The sequence below is a fragment of the Loxodonta africana genome, chromosome 3, assembly GCF_030014295.1.
Source record: "Loxodonta africana isolate mLoxAfr1 chromosome 3, mLoxAfr1.hap2, whole genome shotgun sequence".
NCBI lineage: Eukaryota > Metazoa > Chordata > Mammalia > Proboscidea > Elephantidae > Loxodonta > Loxodonta africana.
In genome coordinates, this window is record NC_087344.1 from 56623569 (window position 1) to 56644302 (window position 20734).

At 57.0% G+C, this 20734-nt stretch overlaps 1 protein-coding gene and 1 pseudogene across 1 annotated transcript in view; both read right to left on the reverse strand.

Moving 5' to 3' along the window:
- Window positions 1-4068: 4068 nt before the first annotated feature.
- The window catches only part of LOC100669202 (rap1 GTPase-activating protein 1), a 30240-nt gene continuing 13574 nt past the window's right edge, over window positions 4069-20734 (reverse strand). Inside the window, exons 8-23 of the mRNA XM_064281429.1 lie at window positions 20508-20561; window positions 19348-19431; window positions 19021-19121; window positions 18757-18886; window positions 17654-17809; window positions 16826-16897; window positions 16197-16283; window positions 15374-15511; window positions 13087-13218; window positions 9470-9579; window positions 8271-8384; window positions 6346-6469; window positions 5315-5417; window positions 4769-4872; window positions 4464-4506; window positions 4069-4086 (exon numbers count right to left, since the gene is read on the reverse strand). Coding sequence (XP_064137499.1) covers window positions 4498-4506; window positions 4769-4872; window positions 5315-5417; window positions 6346-6469; window positions 8271-8384; window positions 9470-9579; window positions 13087-13218; window positions 15374-15511; window positions 16197-16283; window positions 16826-16897; window positions 17654-17809; window positions 18757-18886; window positions 19021-19121; window positions 19348-19431; window positions 20508-20561 — 1518 coding nt within the window. The 3' untranslated portion in view covers window positions 4069-4086; window positions 4464-4497. The remainder of the gene's footprint in view (window positions 4087-4463; window positions 4507-4768; window positions 4873-5314; window positions 5418-6345; window positions 6470-8270; window positions 8385-9469; window positions 9580-13086; window positions 13219-15373; window positions 15512-16196; window positions 16284-16825; window positions 16898-17653; window positions 17810-18756; window positions 18887-19020; window positions 19122-19347; window positions 19432-20507; window positions 20562-20734) is intronic.
- LOC135230850 (uncharacterized) lies at window positions 9886-11030 on the reverse strand (annotated as a pseudogene).

The window sequence follows — 20734 nt, forward strand, 5'->3', positions numbered from 1 at the left end:
GAGGGAGAGAAGACTGCCACATTCCAGGGCCCCTGGCTGAGCACCCCCTGTGGCCTGAGCAGCAGAGAACATCCAGGTCCCAGTCCCCTGGCACTAGGCAGGGCTGGGTCTGCGGTCATCTCTTTGGCAAAGTTGTCCCAGGGTTGGCCATGGATGTCCAGGGATACACCAGCTGTGGGGGGGGAGGTGCAGGGAGGACCCCCATGCTGGGCATGGGTTCTGTGCCAGGCACCTTGCAAGGTATCCAGGAGGCCATGATGGTCTCTTTAAAGCAACAGGTAGGGATGTCTACGCTACAGGTGAGGAAAGAGACTTGGAGAGACGGGGAGCCCCTGGATATGAGGCAAAGGAGATGGGAATGACGTGACCGCAGGTCTGCCAGGACCCACGTCCCTCCACAGGAGGCCTCTAGCCTCCTCTGTCTGGGGAAACCTCTGGCTGCCTCTTCCACCACCAGAGCTATTTCTAAGCAGAGGCCAGCACTTCCCGGAGCCCGGTGCCCCCCGCCCAAGGCCTAATTCCAGCCTCGGGTCAATGTCCTGGCTTGCCCTCCCCACCTCAGAACCCCAGGTGAGCCCAGCACTGGCGAGGGCACAAAAGAAACAGCCCTGGACACTTTGATCCTCAGCCTCCCCTGGTTCCACCTTGGAGCCTGGAGGGCTGGGGTGGGGTGGGGCCTGGGCTGACACCCAGCCCAGAGGCCTGCCCTTCCCACAGATGGGGACTGGCACCACCTGGGCAGCGAAGGGGCAAAGGCAGGTCTGTTTGCCAACCTGTCTCACCTGCTTTGGCCGCCATGGTCCCCAGCTGCTCTAACCTCAGCTACAGCATAGAGAGCTGTGCGGGATGGGTGCAGGCGGGGGGGTGCAGGGCAGAGCCCTTCTGGGTAAACCGGAGACACTGAGGCTCAGGAGCAACTGACAATCATCTCTCCCCAAAGCCTCACATCTGGAGATTTGTGCCTGTCCCTGCTTCCTGCTGACCCCACACCATCCACAGGTTTATTGATATGATCCTTATTAACAGCTGATCATCTCCCACCCACACTATTTTTTGAGCCCACCATGTTCTAGAGCTGTACCCTAAATGGGTATCAGTCTATTTAATCCTCACCAGAGAAAATTAGAGAGGTGCCAAGGAGGTCAGGACTATTAGCATCCCCACTGTACAGATGAGGAAATTGAGGCCCAGGAAGCCAAACTCACAAGCTCAAGGTCACAGAGGTAGGAGATGAAACAGAACTCAAGGCTGACTCCAAAGCTAAGCTCTTGACCTTGGGACTGGAACTGTAGCTGCTGGCCCTTAGGAGGAGAGATGGAGATGGGGGTGAAGGTCTAAGGCAGAGAGGATGGAGAGCTGGGGCTGAGAGGGGGCACTGGGGGTAGAGAATAGGGGTGAGGCTGATCAGGGGAGTGGAGTGGGGTTGGTAGGGGACCCACGGAGCCCAAGGCAGTCTAGAGCCAAACCCAGGTGGGTGTGGTTGGAGTTTGGGTGTGAGTCACAGACACTGGGTGGCCTGAGACATCTAAGGGCCATAAAAGGGCTGTCACAAAAAGCATGGCACTTCCTGACAGCCCCTGGGATGCACTCAGCAACACCCTAGGGAGGGTGCTGGGGGGCAGGCCACAGGGCTGTCAGGAGGCCACGGTGGGACTGGTCTCTTTGGGGCCCATATCTGCCAGCCACCAAGCCCAGTGCCCCTAAGCCACCTTCCAAACTTGCTTTTCCTCCTGTGGTCCTACCTCACAGAAGACCCCCATTCACACAATACGCGGGACGCACCTTCCCTCAGCCCCATATCCCATCAAGCCCCCTATCCAGTCACTTGTGCCCCCCACCTCCCAGGCCTGCCCACTGTCCTGGCCACCACCTGTCCCCCAGTAGCCTCCTCAATACTCTCCCTCCCTCTGCAGACCCTGCCCAGCCAGTCTCCTCCACGGCTCCCCACTGCCCTCAGCATGGAGCCCTTTGGTATGGCATTCAAGGCCATGGTCACGCTCCTGCAATTTGGAACGTTTGCTACCCTCAGGCGCCGCCTCTCCTCCACACTGTTACACCTGCAGCTTCCCGGGACACTCTTCTCTGAGCCTTCCCACACTTCGTGCCTTTGGACCTTCAATTACCAGGCATCAGCAATGTTCAGGCCCCACTGCTCCAGGGAGAACATGCTTCCCACACCCAGGAGGGGCCCCCAGCTCATGCGCTTTCCCAGGTCACTGATGACCCTTTATCACATCTGTCTGTCCCCCCTGATAACACTGTGAGCTCCTCTAGGCCCCGACCTCAACGGAGTCATCCCAGATTCGTCCGAACACCCACCATGCCCCAGAGATGCTGCTGAGGGCTTAAGGCCCTGTAAGTGATCCCTTGACGCCCCCTTCTGGCCACACTGGGGAAATTCTTGGGATTCACTGAGCTTCGGGAGGGAGAGGAAAAAAAAAAAACCAAACCCGTTGTGGTGGAGTCGATTTCCACTCATAGTAACCCTATAAGACAGAGTAGAACAGCCCCATAGAGTTTCCAAGGAGTACCTGGTGGACTCAAACTGCTGACCTTTTGGTTAGCAGCCATAGCACTTAACCACTATGCAACCAGGGTTTCCTCAGAAGGGAGAGAAGGAAGCAGCTCGTTCAATTATTCACCTCTTGTGTGCCAGACACTGTGCCAGATGTTTGCTATCCATCAGCTCATTTAATCCTCATAGCAAGCCTTTGGGAGAGGTACCATTACTCCCATTCTACAGAAGCGGAAACTGAGGCTCAGGGAAGCTACCTAAGCTGCTCAGTGCCACTGAGAGATGGTACCAGGACTCAAACCTAGGACTGCCTGGCCCCACAGTCTTGTGGAGGGGGAGCAGGGTGGAGAAAACAATGCCATGAGGGAAAGCCACACCTGCGGTCATGGAGTCTGTGGCTTGCCCTTGGAGGTGTCCCTGGCCCCAGCAGTTCTGATGGGGACTGGTTGCCCCCTTCACTTTGGGATCATGGAGCATCTGTCTGGGGTCAATCAGGGTGGGGACCTTGCAGAGCCAGGCCCAACGCCGGGTACAATAGTGATAAATAGAATTTATTTTGTACACCTGTTACCGACATACACATGGCCACGGGAGCTTCCAGAACGGGTGTTGGGGCTGGAAGGCTGGCCTTTGGCGTGGCGCCTAAAAAGTGTGACCAGACACACACAAGGACGGGGACTCACAGCGGCTGTGACTGGCTGCCCCCTCCAGGAGGAGGGGCGCAGAGGTGAGGCCTGCGGCTCTATGCCAGCTGAGCCCCCTAGGCCTGGGGTGCCCAGCAGCATGGGATGGTAGGGGTTAAGCTGGGTGCTGGCTGAGGAGCCAGGTAGGTCCCCCTTTCCCCGCAAGGGGTCGCACGTGTCTGTCATGTGTAGGCAGTGGACAAGGCATTGGCAGATCTGTGGTCGAACTTGAGGGTCCAGGAGGGGCAACCGGCATGACCAGCTCCCTGCCCCTCAGCCCACCTGGGGCCACAGGGATCCCAAGAAGCAGGATAGGGTGGTGAGAGGGCCCTGGGAGGAGTTGCCTCTTCTGGGGCAGGAGCATGAAATCACAGTCTTCAGGGACCTCTGAAATAATCTCATGCATTGTAGCAGGTGTCCAGAGAGGGAGAGTGACTTGCCCAGAACCACATAGCAGAATCCAAGTCAGAACCCAGAACGCCCAGCCCAGTGCTCTCTCTGCCACACCTTGCACCCTGCTTCCTCCTGGTAAGCTATGTGCACTGACACATCTCAATACCCTCTCCCATCTTGTTCCCCCTGAGTCCAGAGGGGTGCCTCGGGTGATGGGGGCTCAGGACAGAGGCAGGCCAGCATGGAGTCCTGCTTCAACTGTCTACTCCCTTCCCCAGCCCAGACCCCCAGCCTGGGGGGGTGGGGGTGATGCCAGCAGCTTCCCCGCTCCCTGGTCTGGATGGCTCCACCCTGCAGAGCAGCCCACACTGGTAGGCCAGGGGCAGGGCTGGGGAGATGGGGGCCAGCCCATAAGTTGGGCATGGCCTTGAGGGCAGAGGCTCCTTCTGCCTGGACTTGACATAGCGTCTTCACCTTGTGCTTCTGCGGCCTCGTCTGCGGGGCAAAGGGAGAGGGAGACACCATGAAGCAGGGAGAAGGGAGCCTGAGAGCCTCACCCTTAGGTTTTCGGGCTCGGGGTCCTTTCTATTCACTGGGACTTCCTAGACCCTTGCCTCCCCGAGAAATTCCCACTGAATCCTCTCAGCAGCTTATGGGCTGAGGCAACACCCCATTACACAGATAAGAAAACTGAGGCCCAGAGATGGGTCATGACCTGCCTGAGTCACCCGGCAACTGAGTAGCAGAGGACTGATCCCAGGTACAGTACTCTCCCCCAGAGGGGGCAAAGGGAAGCGGAAGGAGTCAGCCTAGCCCCCTACCCACGAACCACCTTCCTCCCGCCAAGCAAGGGTTGAGGGGCAGGGTCTAACCTGCTCAGTTTCTTCTTCAGAGATGGTGGCCCGACTAACAGTCCTGCACAGGCAGACAATGGTGATGGGGCAGGTGACACGACAGACGACGGTGTGGGGCAGGAGACACAGGCACACAGGTGTCACCAGCTGCACCCATGCTGGACCAGCCCAGCCCCTCCTGGCCTGGGGCACACTTGGCCCAGCCCCACTCCTGTCCCGTTTATGCCTCTCCCCAACAGCTAGTGCCCTCCCGGAGGGCTTACACCCAGGGCAGCACCAGGCCATCTGCCCCCACCCTGCCAGCCCCCCGTGGCTGCACCTACCAGCTGGGGCATGTGCTGCTCAGAGGCTTCCAGCTGGATCTTGATCTCGGGACACACAGGGTCCCCTGACTTGCTGGCGTCTGGGTGGGGTGACCGTGAGGGGCCTGGGGAGGGGGGCAGGAGGGAGCCACCTCACTGGCCGCGGGGAGGCACCAGGGAAACGGCGGCATGGGTGGGCGGTCGGCACCATGTTCCCCAACCCCATCAAGACCCTCCCTCAGGGACCCCCACCCTTAACGCCCTCCCTTGTCCCTCCTGTCATCCTCCAAGACCCCCCCAGCAGCAACCAGTCCTCCAGCCCACTGTCCAGGCACACAGGCCATCAGGAGGAAGCAGGGCGTGTGGTGTGGCAGAGAGCACTGGGCGGAAGTGCTGGGCTGTGACTGGGTTCGTCTGTGTCTGCTGGTGTCAGGGATGTCAGGTCCTGGACCTGGGTCCCATCACACACCCACCACTTGGGGTGTGAGAACTGGTCTCAGACACTCTGTACCCAGCCCTGTCCCCTCCGACCCTTCTTGGTGGGAGAAGCTGCCCCTGGCCTGGTACCTGGTGAGCTGCCCCCACTGGTGGTGCTGACACTGTCCTCCAGCCATGTGCTATAGATGAAGGAGTCCCGCTTGTGGGGCGTCCCTGAGGATGAGACGCTCTCCTGGAGAGGCAGGAGGACAGAGGGAGGAAGGGAGGAGGGGGCGAGGAAGTTGGCTCACACCATGGCACTGGCTTGCCCCCGCCACGTTCCACGACCCCCTACCCTTGCCCCACCAAAAGGAGGCCAGGGCCCAGAACTGATGCAGGGAGACCACAGAAGGGAGGGTGGCCTGGAGGCACAGACTACAAGCATGCACCAGTCACTTCCATACATTCATTCATTCAGCAACATTCACTGATGTTCTCCGTGGCTTGGACCAGGAAAATGGGCATGGCCTCTGCCCTCGGGGAGCTCAAGGTCTAGGAGGGGAAACAGCAGAGAGGAGAACTAATCATTCTAAAATCTAAGCCCCAAGAAGCAGGGCCTTGGTCTGCATTGTTCCCTGCCACACCTGCAGCACCTGGAACAGGTAAAGGTTTGCTGACTGAAGAATGACCAACGGGTGTTAAGGATAATGGCTGGGGGTCTGTGAAACTACAGGAGATTCCTAACCTATTCTGGGACTAGGAAATCAGGGAGGGCTTTCAGGAGGAGGTGATGTGAGGCTGAGTCAAGACAGGTGAATAGAAGTCACCCAGGCAAAGGGGGAAGGAGGAGGCAGAATTCCAGACAGAGTCTCATGCAGAGTCCTGGAAAGAAGAATGGGCCTGGTATGTCTGGGAGACTGCAACGGAGTGCAGAGTGGCTGAAGCAGTAAGAGATGAGGCTGGGGAGGGAGGACTCAAGGGTCCAGATGGTCAATGGTCTCAGAGATTTGGCTTTCTGTGAAGGGTACTGGGGAGCCATGGCAGGTTTCAGAAGAGAGGAGAGTCAGTGTCATTCTCTTGGGCTAGGTCCCCAGATCACATTTCAGCCACATGCTTCTACCCAGAGCATCTCCAGGGATAAGAACCCCAACCACTGTGCAGCCACCCCCAGGACCTCTTACCAGGCCTGTGTCATCCCCGTCCACACCCTCCGTCTCCTCCACCACGCTGGCAAAGCTGCTGGCACTGGACGAGGAGCGGGAGAAGTCCTTCAGCACTTCTGTCCTCTGGGCCACTGTCTCCGCTCTGCCACAGACAGTGCCCCATCAACCAGCGTCACCCTGGGCATGGCCTGGGCCACGCCCTCACCTCCACCCTCCCAGCCCAGAGAGTCTAGCCCGCAGCCAGCCAAATGCCTTTGTGCCCCCATTATGCGTCTCTGGACCACTAAGCCTCCTGGACTCCCACTGCAGCCTCCCCCGCCACTGTCCTTCCTAACACCTGTACCTGAGCATGTCCCTCCTTGCTCAGAACCCTATCCTGGCTCCCTAGTGCCCCCAGATAAAGTCCAATCACCTTGGCTTAGTTTCAACAACTAGTGCGTGATTGACTCTGTGCTAGACACTATCTAAGCACTTTCATGTGAATTATTTCATTACTATCATTACACCCAACTTATAGATGAGGAGACACCAAGGCACAGAGAGGGTAAGCATGTGGCCCAAAGTCACCCAGCCCAGGCAGAAAGAACAGAGGTGTGGGTCAGGCCTTCCAACCGCAGAGTGCACTCTCTTAAAAAAAAAAAAAAAAAATCTTAACTCCCCCATAATTCTGTTTCACTCTCAGGGCCTCTGGGTCTCCTGCCTGGAGTCTTAGTCCTTCCTTCGAATCCCCCAAAACAAATCTATCTTTGAAACCTCAGCCCAGGGCCCCCTACTCCAGGAGGCCCTCCCTGATTCCTCCTCCCAAGGTAGGAATGACCTCTCTCCTCTGGGTCCTGCATGCCTTGTCCCTCCCCGTCCCTGGTCCCTAATAACCCTTTCCTGCCTCCATGTTCACTAGCCTGACTCTTCAGGCCATACCAAGTCCCCTGACACTTTTGGCCTCTGGCACGGGGCCTGGCACAGGGCCTGGCACCAAAAGGCTCAGCCAACACGTGCCGGAGGACAAAATGGAGAGTGGGTGAATGTCTGAGGGGTGGCCTCCTAGGCCAGTCCATGTCACCAGAGCTCACCAAGGCCATACCATGCTCCTGGGCCTGTTAGCTCTACCTTCCAAATACATCCCCAGCCCCCACGCTTCTCCCTTCCTCCATAGCCACCATCTGGTCTAGCACCATCACCTGGTCTCCCTGTCCCTGTCCCTGTGCCATCTCTTCACACCTCGACCACAGCTTGTAAAAGCCTCACTTCCTCAGTCACTATCTTGCAGAGGCTCCTGGTCTCCCACAACATTCTCACATGGCCTCCAAAGTCGTGCCCACCTCTCTAGCCTCGCTCCCACCACCACTCTGCACGTGCCTGCCTGGCCCAGCCCCTCACTCCCTGGGCTTCAACTGTACTACCCGTCTTTCCCCTCCCTCAAGCAGCCGAGCTCTTTCCTGCCTCAGGGCCTCTGCACTGGCTGTGCTTTTTACCTGAAATCCTCTCCCCTCTGCTATGCCAGCCTCAGCATGGTGACTCCTCCTTCAGGTCCCCCGTTCAAATGTCAACCCTTCGGGGACGTCTTCCCTGCGTATGCATCTAAAACACTACCCCCCCGCCCCCGTCCTTCTCCACCACATCCCTGTTTTATTCACCTCCTGTCATCTCTGTCTACAAATAGCTTATTGGTTATGTTTACACTAGACCAACAGCTCCATCATGTGGGGGCCGTGTACGCCAGCTCGCCACCATGTTCCGGGGTTTGGCATGGGGTAAGGCATGCATGGAACACTCAGTGACTTGGGGAGGACCCATGAGGGCACCCAGGCCTCGGTGACGCCCCAGTGTGGTGACAGTCTGGTGTGGTGGTGTCAGTGTCCCCAGAGCCTGGAGTCCAGGCTGGGGATGGAGGGGATGAGCCCATCACAGCCAAGCCCCCAGCATGGCATGTCCTGAGCCCCAACCTGTTCTTGGTCGTGGGCATCTCCGGGGAGCTCTGTGTGGATGAGTTCTCTGACTTGGGCTCCTGTGAGACGTGCCCGCTGTCTGGGGTCTTCTGACCAGCCGGGGGGCTCTCCCTGCAGGGCACACGAGGGCAGCGGGGGGATTCAGCACCAGGTCTCGCACCAGGGGTAGAAGGAGGCCCTGGTGGTGGGTGGAGGTCATGGGAACCTCAAGCCTTGTACCAGAGGGGCCCTGGCTTAGAGTTCCCCAGAGCCATCCTGGTGGACGCCTGAGCTGGCCTGGCCAGAGAGGGGCAGGCACTGCTGGGGCATATGTGTGACAGGGCACCTCCCAACTCCACCCCACTATGGCAGGGGCTATGGCTGTCCCCTGTTACGGACAAGAAGCCTGGAACTCTGAGATGGGAAGGAACCTGCCCCGGGACACCCAGCTAGGATTTGAATTCAGATTAAAGAATTCTGAGTTCTGGTGACAATGAGGACAGTGCCAGCTCCACTCCCAGCACCTTCTCCGTGTGCCACCACCACGCTAAGAGCTTCAGGTGCGTCACACTAAATCTTCACAGCAGCCTCGCAATGTTGGTCCTATTCTTATTCCCATTTTTCAGATTTAGACACTGAGGCTCAGACAGGTACAGTGACTTGCCCAAGGTCACACAGCCCAGTTGCATGTCACACCCACGTACTAGCCTCTGCTTTCCAGGGGCTGCCCCACTACTAATACGAGCTTGCTGCCCTGTGCCTGCCCATATACATTCACCCCCATGTTCCTGCCAGTACTGCCCTGATACCAAGACAGCAGCCCTGGTATTACCCCCACTCACTGGGACAGTGGAGTGGGTGCTGACCCCAGACAGACCAGGTCTCAGATTCCAGCTCCACCCCTCACTGGCTGTGTGGCCCGGGCAAGCGCCTCCACCCCTCTGACCTATGACTTCTCCACCCACAAGGCGTGGGCGCCACCAGTGAGCCAGTAGGACTGCAGGAAGGTAACAACGTTTCCGGGTATGTGACGTGCTGGCCCTGGTGCTGGACACACTGCAGGGACGAGGCTGCACAGCTGTGACCGATGGGGGACACAGAGGGCCAGGGCACTCCCTACTGCCTGCTCCCCTCTGTCACTGAGTGGGGGTCAGGAGAGGGGCAGTGGGGGGACAGAGAGGGGGCCCGAGGGGACACAGGACCTGCCCCCCACCCACCTTTTCTCCTGCACCTCCTGGATGTTCTCGATGCCGATGGCACTGCTGCGGCGTGAGCCAAATGGGCCTGATTTCTTTCTCGTGGGGCTCTTCCCAGGGACGATCAATGACTGTGGGGAGAGGCCCAACTCAGTGCCCACCTGCTCTGGAAGTCCCCGTGCCCCCCACATGCTACCCTGGAGCCCCACTGCCCCAGGATCTGAAGAGAGGCAATGAGCAAGAAAGAGCGAGAGAAAATGTCCATCTCCAGAGACAGCCCTCCCAGTTTACAGACAGGGAGACGGGCCCAGCGGGGGCAAGCTCACACAGTGGGGCTGGCCTGGGATCTCGGCCCAAGAGGAGAAGGGCAGAGCCCTAAGGGGATTGGGGCAGCCACTCTGGGGCTGAGAGGAGAGGAAGCCAAGTCCTCTCCCCACCTACCAGGTCTCGGTGGGGCCTGCAGCCAATAGGTGCATGGTGAGAGAGCGGGCATAGCAAAACCCAAGCCCCTACCCCAGCAGCCAAAAGATAACCTCCCCGTTGCCCCACACACTGGAGTGGGGTGCCCCAGGCACCAGCGTCAGGAAGGTGGGCCCTAGGGAGGCACAGAGGGGCAGGAGTCCCCAGGACAGTTTATGGTCACGAAGTGCGGGGCAGTCAGGGCAGAGGGAAAGATGGTGCTCCATGCAGAACTGGCAATATTGGGGGACGTGCGGCTGGGCACAGGGTCTTTGGGTACCAAATCCCAGCAGGCACCGGGCTAGGGTCCCAGGGGACAGGGTAGGGTCAGAGGCCTCTGGTGGGGGCACTGGTGCTGGCACTGGTATCCGGCCCCAAAGCAGGCCCTGAGTGCCATCAGAGCTGCCGGCACTCCATCCTGCACACCCTTGGGCCTGTCCCAGGGGTCAGGGGGGCAACGTCCCCAATATGGCCTCCGTCCTGAGAGTGAGCAGAGAGCAGCGCGTGCAGGCAGCCTCCAGAGCTGGTGGCCCCGCGGACGACAACCTCTTCCACGGTTCCTATGCCTATGGCACTGCCCCGGCGTCCGAATCTACTCGCGCTTTTCCCAGGAATAAGCAATGACTGGCAAGTAGCAGAGGACAGGGGCAGAGAGAGAGACAGACAGACATCAAGAGTCAGAGAGAGAGAGATGGCAGGAGGGAGAGACATGGAGAGGTGAAACAGGAAGGACGACGGAAAGACAGACGGACAGGGAAAAACAAAGAAGAGAGGCAGGGTAAGGGAAGGGAAGAGAGAAGTGTGGCGCAGAAACAAAAGACGGAGAAAACAGAAAGAGGGATGGGAAGGGAGAGAGAGTCAGAAAGACAGAGATGGAGACAGGGCACGTGACAGTGCAGTACAGAGACAGGGAGGAGAAGACAGAGACGGGCACAGGAACAGACACAGGCAGAGAATGGAAGAAAGGGGGAGGTAAAAAGAAAAAAGAGAACAGTGGAAAGGGGAGGGAGGAGCAAATAGAGGTACAAGAGGAAAGAAGAAATACAAAGGCGGGAGAGGGTAGGGAGACATCAGGGAGAGACAAGGAAGGAGAAACAAAGAACAAGAAGAGAGTGGAAGAAGAAGGAAGCAACATGAAGAGAGCGGAGAGTTGTGCAAAGACAAAAACAGAAATGGGTCTGGTTACTGCCATGGTGGGTGTTGCTGGCCTGGCCCTGTCCCTGGGGCCCCTCTTCGGCCACCCACAGGAGGCTAGGCCCATTCAGAAGGGGAGGGGGGTTAGTAAATCTCAGTAGGGGGGTTGGCCTGTTCCTCTGATGACAGTGGGCTTGGTGACACTGCTGGACAGCAGAGAACCCACCTTTCTCCCCTGGCCAGGCCAGACCACAGGGCAGGGGCTGGGGGGTGCCTCCCTGCCACGGGGCACAGCCTCACAGCACTGAGCACAGGGCCTGGCTTGCAGTAGACAGTCAACAAATGAGGGAGGGAGGGAGGGAGGGAGGGAGAGAGGGAGGGAGGGAGGGAGGGAGGGAGGGAGGGAGGGAGGAAGGGAGGGATGGAGGGATGGATGGGGATTGGGAAGCAAAGCAACAGGTGCAGTGCCCTGGGTGGCCACCGGGTGGCGGAAAGCAGATACGCCTGCAAGTGAAGCCTTGTTTAGCATTCTATGCCCCCAGCATTCCCTTAGGTGTTAGCAACAGAATCCCAGTCTGGCAGACAGTGAGTAATCACACAGTAGGTGCTCATTCAGGAGATGCTCACACAGAAGCCCAGTTCCTGACACAAATAGGTAGTCACACAGCCACAGAGGCCCTGGTGCACAGTAGGTGCTCGCACAGCAGCCTAGGGCCGGGCACACAGGTGCTCACTAAGTAGATGCCCACAGAGCAGCTCACTTCCTGACACCTAGGAGGTATTCAGCAAGGTCCAGGGCTTAGCACACATTATGTACTCAGACAGTAGCCCATTTCCTGACATACAGTAAGTTCTCACACAGCAGCCCAGGGCTGGGCACACAGTAGGTGTTCACAGAGTTGACGCCCACACAGTGGCCCAGGACTGACACACAGTAGGTGCTCACAGAAGGTCAGGGCCAGGTCCATAATAGATGCTCACAAAGCACAAGTTCACACAGCAGCCCAGGACCAGACACACAGTAGTTGCTCACAGTGAAGCCATCCACACGGCAGTCCAGGACCTGACACACAGTAGGTGCTCAGTGTAGCCGTCCACACGGCAGCCCAGGATCAGACACAGGGTAGGTGCTCACAGTGTAGCTGTCCACACAGCAACCCAGGGCCAGACACACAGTAGGTGCTCACAATGAAGCCTTCCACACAGCAGCCCAGGACCTGACACGCAGTAGGCATTCACGGAAGTTCAGGGCCAGGCCCATAATAGATGCTCATAGAATACATGTCCACACAGCAGCTCAGGTTCTGACACACAGTGGGTGTTCACAGTGTAGCCATCCACACAGCAACCCAGTAACTGACACACAGTAGGCATTCACAGAAGCTCAGGGCCAGGTCCATAATAGATGCTCATAGCATACATGTCCATACGGTAGCCCAGGACCTGACACACAGCAGGTGTTCACAGTGTAGCCATCCACACAGCAAGCCAGGAACTGACACATGGTAGGTACTCACAGAAGCTTGGGGCCAGACCCACAATACATGCCCACAGAGTAGATGTCCATAGAGCAACCCGGGTCATGACACACAGTAGGTAACCACACAGCATCCCAGAACCAGGCACACTGCAACCAGGTCCTGACACACAGTGGGTGCCCACAGACTGACACACAGTAGGTGCTCCCAGAAACTCAAGGCTGACAATAGGTCCCCCTACAGCAGCCCAATTCCCAGCACACAACAGACAGTAGGTGCTCAGTAAGAAATGTGATATAGAGGCTACCCCAAGCTGACCCCAAGAAAGTCCACACCCAAATGAGGGGCTCAGAGGAGGGGAGGGTGGAGGTGCTGGGGAGGGGGCCACAGGCTCTCAGCTTCCCAGTGTCCCAGTCTAGGAACTCAATCCCATGGAGAGCAGTGGCTAGACTGAGTCCAGAGCCCAGGACAGGCACATGGACAGCAGGGTAATGGACATGGGGCCAGCCTAAGGAGGAAAGGGAGAACCAAGGGTCCCGGAGGGAGGAGCAGGAGGGGGACACTCACTATTCCAGCTGCCTTGGCCAGGTCGGGATTGTTGGGCGCAAAGCTCCCACTGTGGCTAGTAGACACAGTGTTAGGCTTCTTGTTGCTTAGCCCCATGGCATCCATTGATTGGCTGCGGCTTCGGATGACCCGCTGTGGGAGTGGGGAGGGGACACAGGGGTCATAAGACACCACCACCTCAGGGAAACCCAGAGCCCTGGCAGCACCAGAAGCCAGGCATCTGGTCCCTTCATTAACTCCTCCCCAAGCCTGGGTCCCACCTTATACTCTACTCCCAGCCCAAGCGCTACCCCAGAAACAGACCACTCCCTCAGGCCGTTGTTGGTAGGTGCCCTCAACTGGTTCCAACTATAGTGACCCTATATCCAACAGAACAAAACATTGCCCAGTCCTGCACCATCCTAACTATGTTTGAGCCCACTGTTGCAGCCACTGTGTCAATCCATCTCATGTTTGCTGACCCTCTACCAAGCATGATGTCCTTCTCCACGGACTGGTAGCCCAGTGCCACTCTGGGTGACCCCAGGAAGTCCCTTGCTCTCATGAGGCCTCAGTTTCCCTATCCGTCACACAGGAGGCAGGTCCACATGGTGCCTATGGGTAGTTTGGCTCTGCTAGCAATGAACAGGGGTGACCTTGGGCAAGCCACTTCACCTCTCTGAGTCCCGGTCTCCTCCTCATGTGGCTATCATAAGGACTGAAGAACATACTGGGTCATGACCATAATGTGCACAGAGAACCTTCCAGAAAACTCAGTTTTCTTCCTTCCTAGATCTAAGAGCTTTCTTCTTTCCTTCTTTCATTCCCTCCCTCCCTTCCTTTTTCCAGTGAATCTTTACTGACACAAGGCCGTATATATTTGCTCTCTCACTTAATCTACCCATCAGCCCTACAAAGGGGTTAACTATTATTATGCCCACTTTACACATGATGAAACTGAGGCAGAGGCAAGCTCGGAACCCAGAGGCCAAATCCCATGCCCTTAACTGTGGGCTCTGCTGCCTCTTAGAAATTCTTTGACCTAATATAGGTGCACCATCCAGCACCTGCCAGATGTGGGACCACCAGACCCTCTCTCAAAAAAAGGTACCCAGATCCATGTTCCCTGTCTCCAGCGGGCAGAGGCAAGGCCCTTCCTAAGCTACCTGCTGTTCACCTCAGCTCCGGAGCAGGCCTGGGCAACTTGGCTAGTTCTCTTATGCAAACCCATGTCTCTAGCTCTGTGGCATGCCCTGGGGTGAAGGTGAGGCCTCAGGCTGGCCGGGCCAGGTACCTGGAGGATGGGCAGTCCCCCATCTGTAGGTGGAGAAGAGGGTGGCAAAGAGGGGTGCTGCTTACACCCTAAGGACCTGCAGCTTGGGTGAGTCCCAAGGGGCAGGAGAACTCCTTCCACCTCTGCCTCGCACTCTGAAGAGTAAATAGGTGCTGAGGCAGGCAGGGCATTTTGCTTTCTAACTTAGTCTAACTGCCTTACAAATAATAACTCAGTAACAGTTGTATGAAGTAAGTCTCTACTACCCCACTTAACAGATGAAGAAACTGAGGCTCGAAGAACAGCCAGCTCGTAAGTGGTAGCACTGGGATTTGAACCCAGGGAGTCTGTGCCCTTAACACTAAGCTAAACCAGAGACAGCTAGGGTGGGTCACACAGGCCTAAGTTCGCACAGACCAAGTGCCTCTTCAGTGGCCACTGAGTTCATACTCAGGGACCTCCGTTTCTGTCCCTCCGTCAGAAGAGAGGCCTCCTCCCCCCTTCTCTGCATGCTGACCTGGCAGCCACCACCCTTGGCACTTCAGCAGAACTCCCCGGCAGACTCCACCCCCAAGTCTAGGTCCTGCCTCCAAAACATTAACTCCTCCCCAGGCCAGAGCCCCACCTTACACTCTACTCTGCTGGAAGTTCTACCCAGAACCAGACCACACCCCCAAGCCTGTTGTTGTTTGGTGCTGCAAGTCACTTCCGACTAATAGGGACCCTATGTCCAACAGAAAGAAACACTGCCCAGTCCTGTGCTATCTTCACAATTGTTCATATGTTTGAGCCCATTGTTACAGCCACTGTGTCAGTCCATCTCTTTTTCACTGATCCTCTACTTCACCAAGCATGATGTCCTTCTCCAGGAACTGGTACCCTAAATCCTTGGGTCCCCTTGAGCCCCACCCTTATCCAGACTCCAATCCAGACTCCACCCTCTAGCCACACCCCCACACCTCACCTATCAGCCCTGTCCCAGCTCCGTCCTAAACCATGCCCCTCCCCCCTCACTGGCAGACCCAGGGACCTCACCTTGAAAGACTCGAAGAAGCCACCGCCCCCGCCGCCATTCTCCATCTTGTCCTCGTCCCCGCCCAGGCCCATCATAGACTGGCTGTGGGTATGCAGCTCCTCATGGAGCGTCTCCAGGAGAGCAGCCCGTGTCCGCTCCTATGGGCCAGGTGCAGTGGTGAGGATACCCCAGGGATCAGTCCTGGTCCCATGGCTCCAATTCCAGAAGTAAGTGCCGAGTCGGGAAGAGTCTGGACTGGGGACCCTCCCAGCTCAAGCAGTCCCCAGGGCTCCTTATGGGCCCTCAAGATCTGGCTTCACCCCCCTCTCCGTTCCTGTCACCCCCCCCCACCAGCCTGCCACTTCGGAGGCCCCCTCCTACACACTCTTATAACTAGTTGCCCTGTTGATTCTGACTCACGGTGACCCCGTGTGTGTCAAAGCAGAACTACACTCCATGGGGTTTCCAATGGCTGATTTTTTGGACGTAGATCACCAGGTCTTTCTTCTGAGGCACCTCTAGGTAGACTCGGACTTCCAACTTTTCCATTAGCAGCCAAGTGCATCAACCATTCGCACCACCCAGGACTCCACCCATGCCCTGTTGTTGTCGGTTGCTGCTGAGTCAATTCTGTAGCCACCCCATGTGTACAGACTAGAGTTGTTCCATGGAGTTTTCAATCCCAACTCATTCCTAAATCCTTCCTCCCTGACTGTTGCAAGGCCCTCACCCCTGCGCATCTATAGTCTCAACAAGCCTTTTCCCTCCCCAGGGCAGGACTGAGATTCTGAGTTAGAAAGGAGTTGCGGGGGATCAGCCCCAGCAGGAGACCCACACCCTCACCTCCAGTTTGGCAAACTTCTCTGCCTTGTAGCAGGCATATTCAGCATTGATCAGCTTTGTCAGCAAAAATTCCTGGAACTCAGGCCCCTGGGAGCCCCCAGTGCAGGAGAGAAAAGAAGAGAAAGGGGAGTCAGTTGAGCCCAGAAACAAGGGGCTAAACCCCCAGGAAGCAGGGGCCAGAGCTCCTAAGCCACCCCTGCTGAGGTCTGGGGCTGCCCTCACTTCATTCACTGAAGGGTGTCACCTAGGGCTCAGCTCCACAGCCCAGGTATCTGAGGGCCCTGTGCCTTCGTGCCCACCCACCCCCTCAGGAGGGCAAACCCCTCAGATGCTAAGGTCTGGGCTGGGGTCTCCTATTCCTCCATCTGGGGCAGCAGGTGTGCTCTGCACGGGGCTGGAGCCAGGGCTTAAAGTGTGGCTCCAGAGGGGAGTCATGCGCTTTGTAACCACAAAGTCTGCTACGGAAATGTAACTGGTGTAGTTGCTTGTTGTATGACCCTGTAAAAGCCAGGCCCCAGTTGCAGATCAGGGGAGTCCAGCTGCCCCAGCACACGGTGGGGCTTCAGGACCTCATCCAGCAGAATATGCACCCCTCCCTGCCCATGACTGGGGATGGGGTTTCTGCTCACCTTCCTGAACACAGCAGGGTCCGGGAGAGGGGGCCCAAAGAAGGGCACATCATCCCGGGCGGTGACAGAGACCTGGAAAGAGGGCAGCTGACCCTGTGGAGCCTGGGGCCTGCTCTGCCCCAGCACCTCTGCCCCACTGCCCCATACCAGCCAACTAAAACCAAACCAAACCCACTGCCATGGAGTTAGTTCCGACTCATGGAGACCCCATGTGTTACAGAGTAGAGCTGCTCCATAGGGTTTTCTTGGCTGTCATCTTTACAGAAGCAGGTCACCAGGCCTTTCTTCCAAGGAACCACTTGGTAGGTTTGAACCACTAATCTTTTGGTTAGTAGCCCAGCACAAACCATTTACACCACCTAAAAAACCCAGCCCCAGTATACCGCCTAGGGACCCCTAAATTACACCCCCTCCCGCCCCATGCTGGGCATGGGGCCTACCCTTCAGAGGCAGGGCTCCATAACTGCTGATTGGGTCAATGAACCACATGATTTCAGCTCCTTGACCCTTTGCCCTGAACCTGACTGATGGGAAGGGGAGGAGGGCAACAGGAGTAACTGGGGATAGTGAAGGTGGGAAAGCCGAAGGAGGCAGAGGAAGGTGATTCTGGGCCACGGGGCGGAGGGGAGTAACAGGCCTCCTCGAGGGGGTGGCCTTTGGGAAGGCAGAGAGGGAATAATGGAAATCCTCCCTCATCAAAGCAGGAAGCAAGCTCAGAGCCCCCCAAATGAACCCCCTATATGCAAGAGAGGCCTTGCAGCAGTGAGGGCAGAGCTGCTGATGCCCTAGGTCTGAGTCTGAGGCCCTGGGGGCTCCAAGACCACCCACCTTGTAGAAGGGGCCATCAGGGGCCCCGCCCTCAGCCTGCACCACCACATAGGCATGCAGGAAGTTGGACGCAATCATGTCGGGCACGAAGGGCGTGTTCTCATCCTGGAAGACCACGGCCACGATGTCGTTCCCGATGTGCCGCTTCCGCTGCAACTGAACACAGGGTCATGGCCGTCACGTCCTGCCAAAGAGGGGCCCTCTGGGGCTGGGGTACAGGGTGCTGGCAGGGGTGTGGAGGATTTGGGGCAGGCAAGGGGCACATCCAAGACTTGCTTCCCCCCAAAAAATTTGATGAAAAACTTGTCTTAAACTTATTTTAGTTTTCTTGGCATCCGAGGCCAAGTAGAAAGTGACTTACTCAAGGTTCTACAGTGAGCTAAGAGACTCAAACCCAGGTCTCCTGGTCCCTAGACCCTACTCTTCAGTCCTTCTTTCTAAGTTCCCCCAAGATGGCCTCACTGAATAAACAAGTTCTACTTGGCATGTACTTGTGTTCCTCAGACAAGCAGGGTCTTATCAGAAGAAAATAAAAAGACACTAAAAGAATAAACATTTCCATTTTTTTCACGTTACACTTTTATCCCCTGGGGCAGGTGGGGCTAACCTGGACAGCCCTGCAGGAAGCCCAGGAAAATGGGGAAAATATCTGAGTCCAGTTCCCTGAATTCGCCCTATACTTTCTCACCTCTGGGCCTCCTACTTCCACGCCTCCTATCTCTACCAAGTCGAAGTGCCCTCATGGGACACCACAATGCCCTTCACTCCCTGTAATAACACTAGCCCACATTTACTGATCACTTACTATGAACCAGGCACTGTTCTAGACACCCTATGTACATCCCCTCATTTATGCTTACCTACGAGGTAGGTGCCATTATTCCCATTTCACAGACTTGGGAACTGAGGCTTTTTATAGCATTGTAGCAGCCTCTCTCCCCTCCCCAAGTGGACCGAGAGCCTCTGATGGTGAGGATGGTGGAGGGGGTAGATCATATCCATCTCTATCCCAAGGCCCAGCACTGAGCCTGGTGTGATGGACACTGGATGGACAGGTAGACGGGTAGACAGGTGGGAAGCAGGTGGGTAGGTGCCCAGGCTACCTGCTGGGCGTCCCCTTCTGTGTAGGGCAGCTTGGTGGACACGTGAAACATGATCTCCTTGTTGCGGAAGTTGCAGTACACAGACTCGGTCCCCGTCTGCCCGTGGGTCACGTCCAGGCCTCCTCGGAACCTGCCCCCAGGGCCCCCAGGCCACGGCTCAGTCTCTAGCCCCAGCCAGGCCTCCATGGGGCCAGGACAAGGGCTCCCTCCCTGCCCAGGGAAATGGGTCAAATTATGCTCTGTTTCTGCCACCCTAACGCTCACCCCTTAAAGTCCTGCAGTTTGATCTTCTGGCCAAGAAACTCCAGGAACTCCACGAAGGCTGGGCTTTCCTCATTGGTGCTGAAGAGTTCTTCCTCGGAGGTCTGGGGGCCACAAAGAGGGGTCAAGGTCATCGGGCTGGGGCTCCTGAGCAGTCCTGCCCCCCACCCCTGCTGGCACCCAGAAAAGGCTGAAGGGAGGACTCCGGGCAAGCCCCTGAGCCCCTGGGCACTGAAACCCCTTGGCAGGCGTTCTCCCCTAGCAAAGGTGTGAGGTCCCAGATACAGGGTAAGACAGGTGGGCGAGCAGAGAGGGGGAGGCGGAGCACACCTGCCCAAGCTTCTGGTAAATGACTCCAAACTTGAAGTTATTGCTGATCACATGCTCATCAAAGGTGACAATGAGGCGGGAAGCCTGGGTGGAGAGGACAAGGGGAAGTGGGACAGAGAGATGGCTTTTTTTCAAGTTGCCACATATTGAGCTCTTTCTATGTGCCAAGCACTGTGCCAGGCCCTCTATGTGCCTCACAACAAGCCCATGAGGAAGACACTCCTGCTGTCCCTGTTTTACAGACGGAGGAACCAAGGTTCAGAGAGCTGGAATAACTTGCCAGTTTCCAAGTGGAAGAGTTGGGACTCGAATCCAGGTCTACTGGGTTCCAAAACTTAAGCTCATTGCTCTGGAGTTTACCCAGGAGCCTCCGACCTGCCACGGCTGAGCCCGCCCCCATGCCACTCTGTAACACCCAACTTGCTCCTTGGCTCCTCCGTAAACCCACTGCATCCTAGAACAGCCAAGTCCCACCATCTTGATTGGGCCTTGAGCAATTCCCTGTTTCCTCTTCTGTAACCAAGAGGCAGAACCTGATTTCTGAGGCCCCTTCCCTTAGGAGACCTTTCCTGGACCACACCACCCCTCAGGGATCTCACCCTGCTCTAGAACTCAGTCAAAGCCACAAAAGCCACACGTCTTTCAAGGCCCACCTCTTCCAGGAAGCCCTCCAGGCTCAATGAAGACAGAAGCCCCTGCCCCTTTTCCCACAGCACCTCAAAACCAGCACCCAGCATCAGAAATGGAAGTGTAGCCGCTGTCTGCTCTGGGGTCAGAGGGCAAGACCAGAAGAGAAGAGATCCCTCCCAAGGGAGGCCTGGAGTCCCCATGTCTCAGGAGCACAAGCCAAAGGTGGCAGGGCTTCAAAGCAGCGTTGGGAGTTGCCAGCTATAAGTAATGCCTGGTACCATGGCCATGAGACAGGCAGCTGAAGTTTTAATGCAGGCCCTCCTTATCTGCTGTGCATCCTTGTGTAAGGCACAGAACCTTTCTGGGCCCCTGGTTCCTCTTTTGCAAACTGTGGATTTTTGCAGGGTTATTGTGAGGATTAAATGAGAGCATTTAGCAAAATTGACCAGTACCCAGCCGGTGCTCAGTAAGTGCTTAGTTCCCCAGTTCCCCATGCCTTCTTAGGGAGCGGGGTCCAGATCCATCCATACCTTAGGGTAGAGCACAGGGTAGAACCGGTCCACATTCACATCTTCACACACCAGCTGCAGAAGGAGATAAGGGGGGCTGAGTTGGGGGAGGGGAGGAGGCGTGGGGCCCCTGGGCCTCACTGACACAGGTCTAGGGGAGGACAGCAGCAGAAAGGCCAAAGGAGGGACCACGCTGGGGACAACAAAGGCTGAAGCAGGACTCAGGAGCTCACTGCTGCTCACAACGA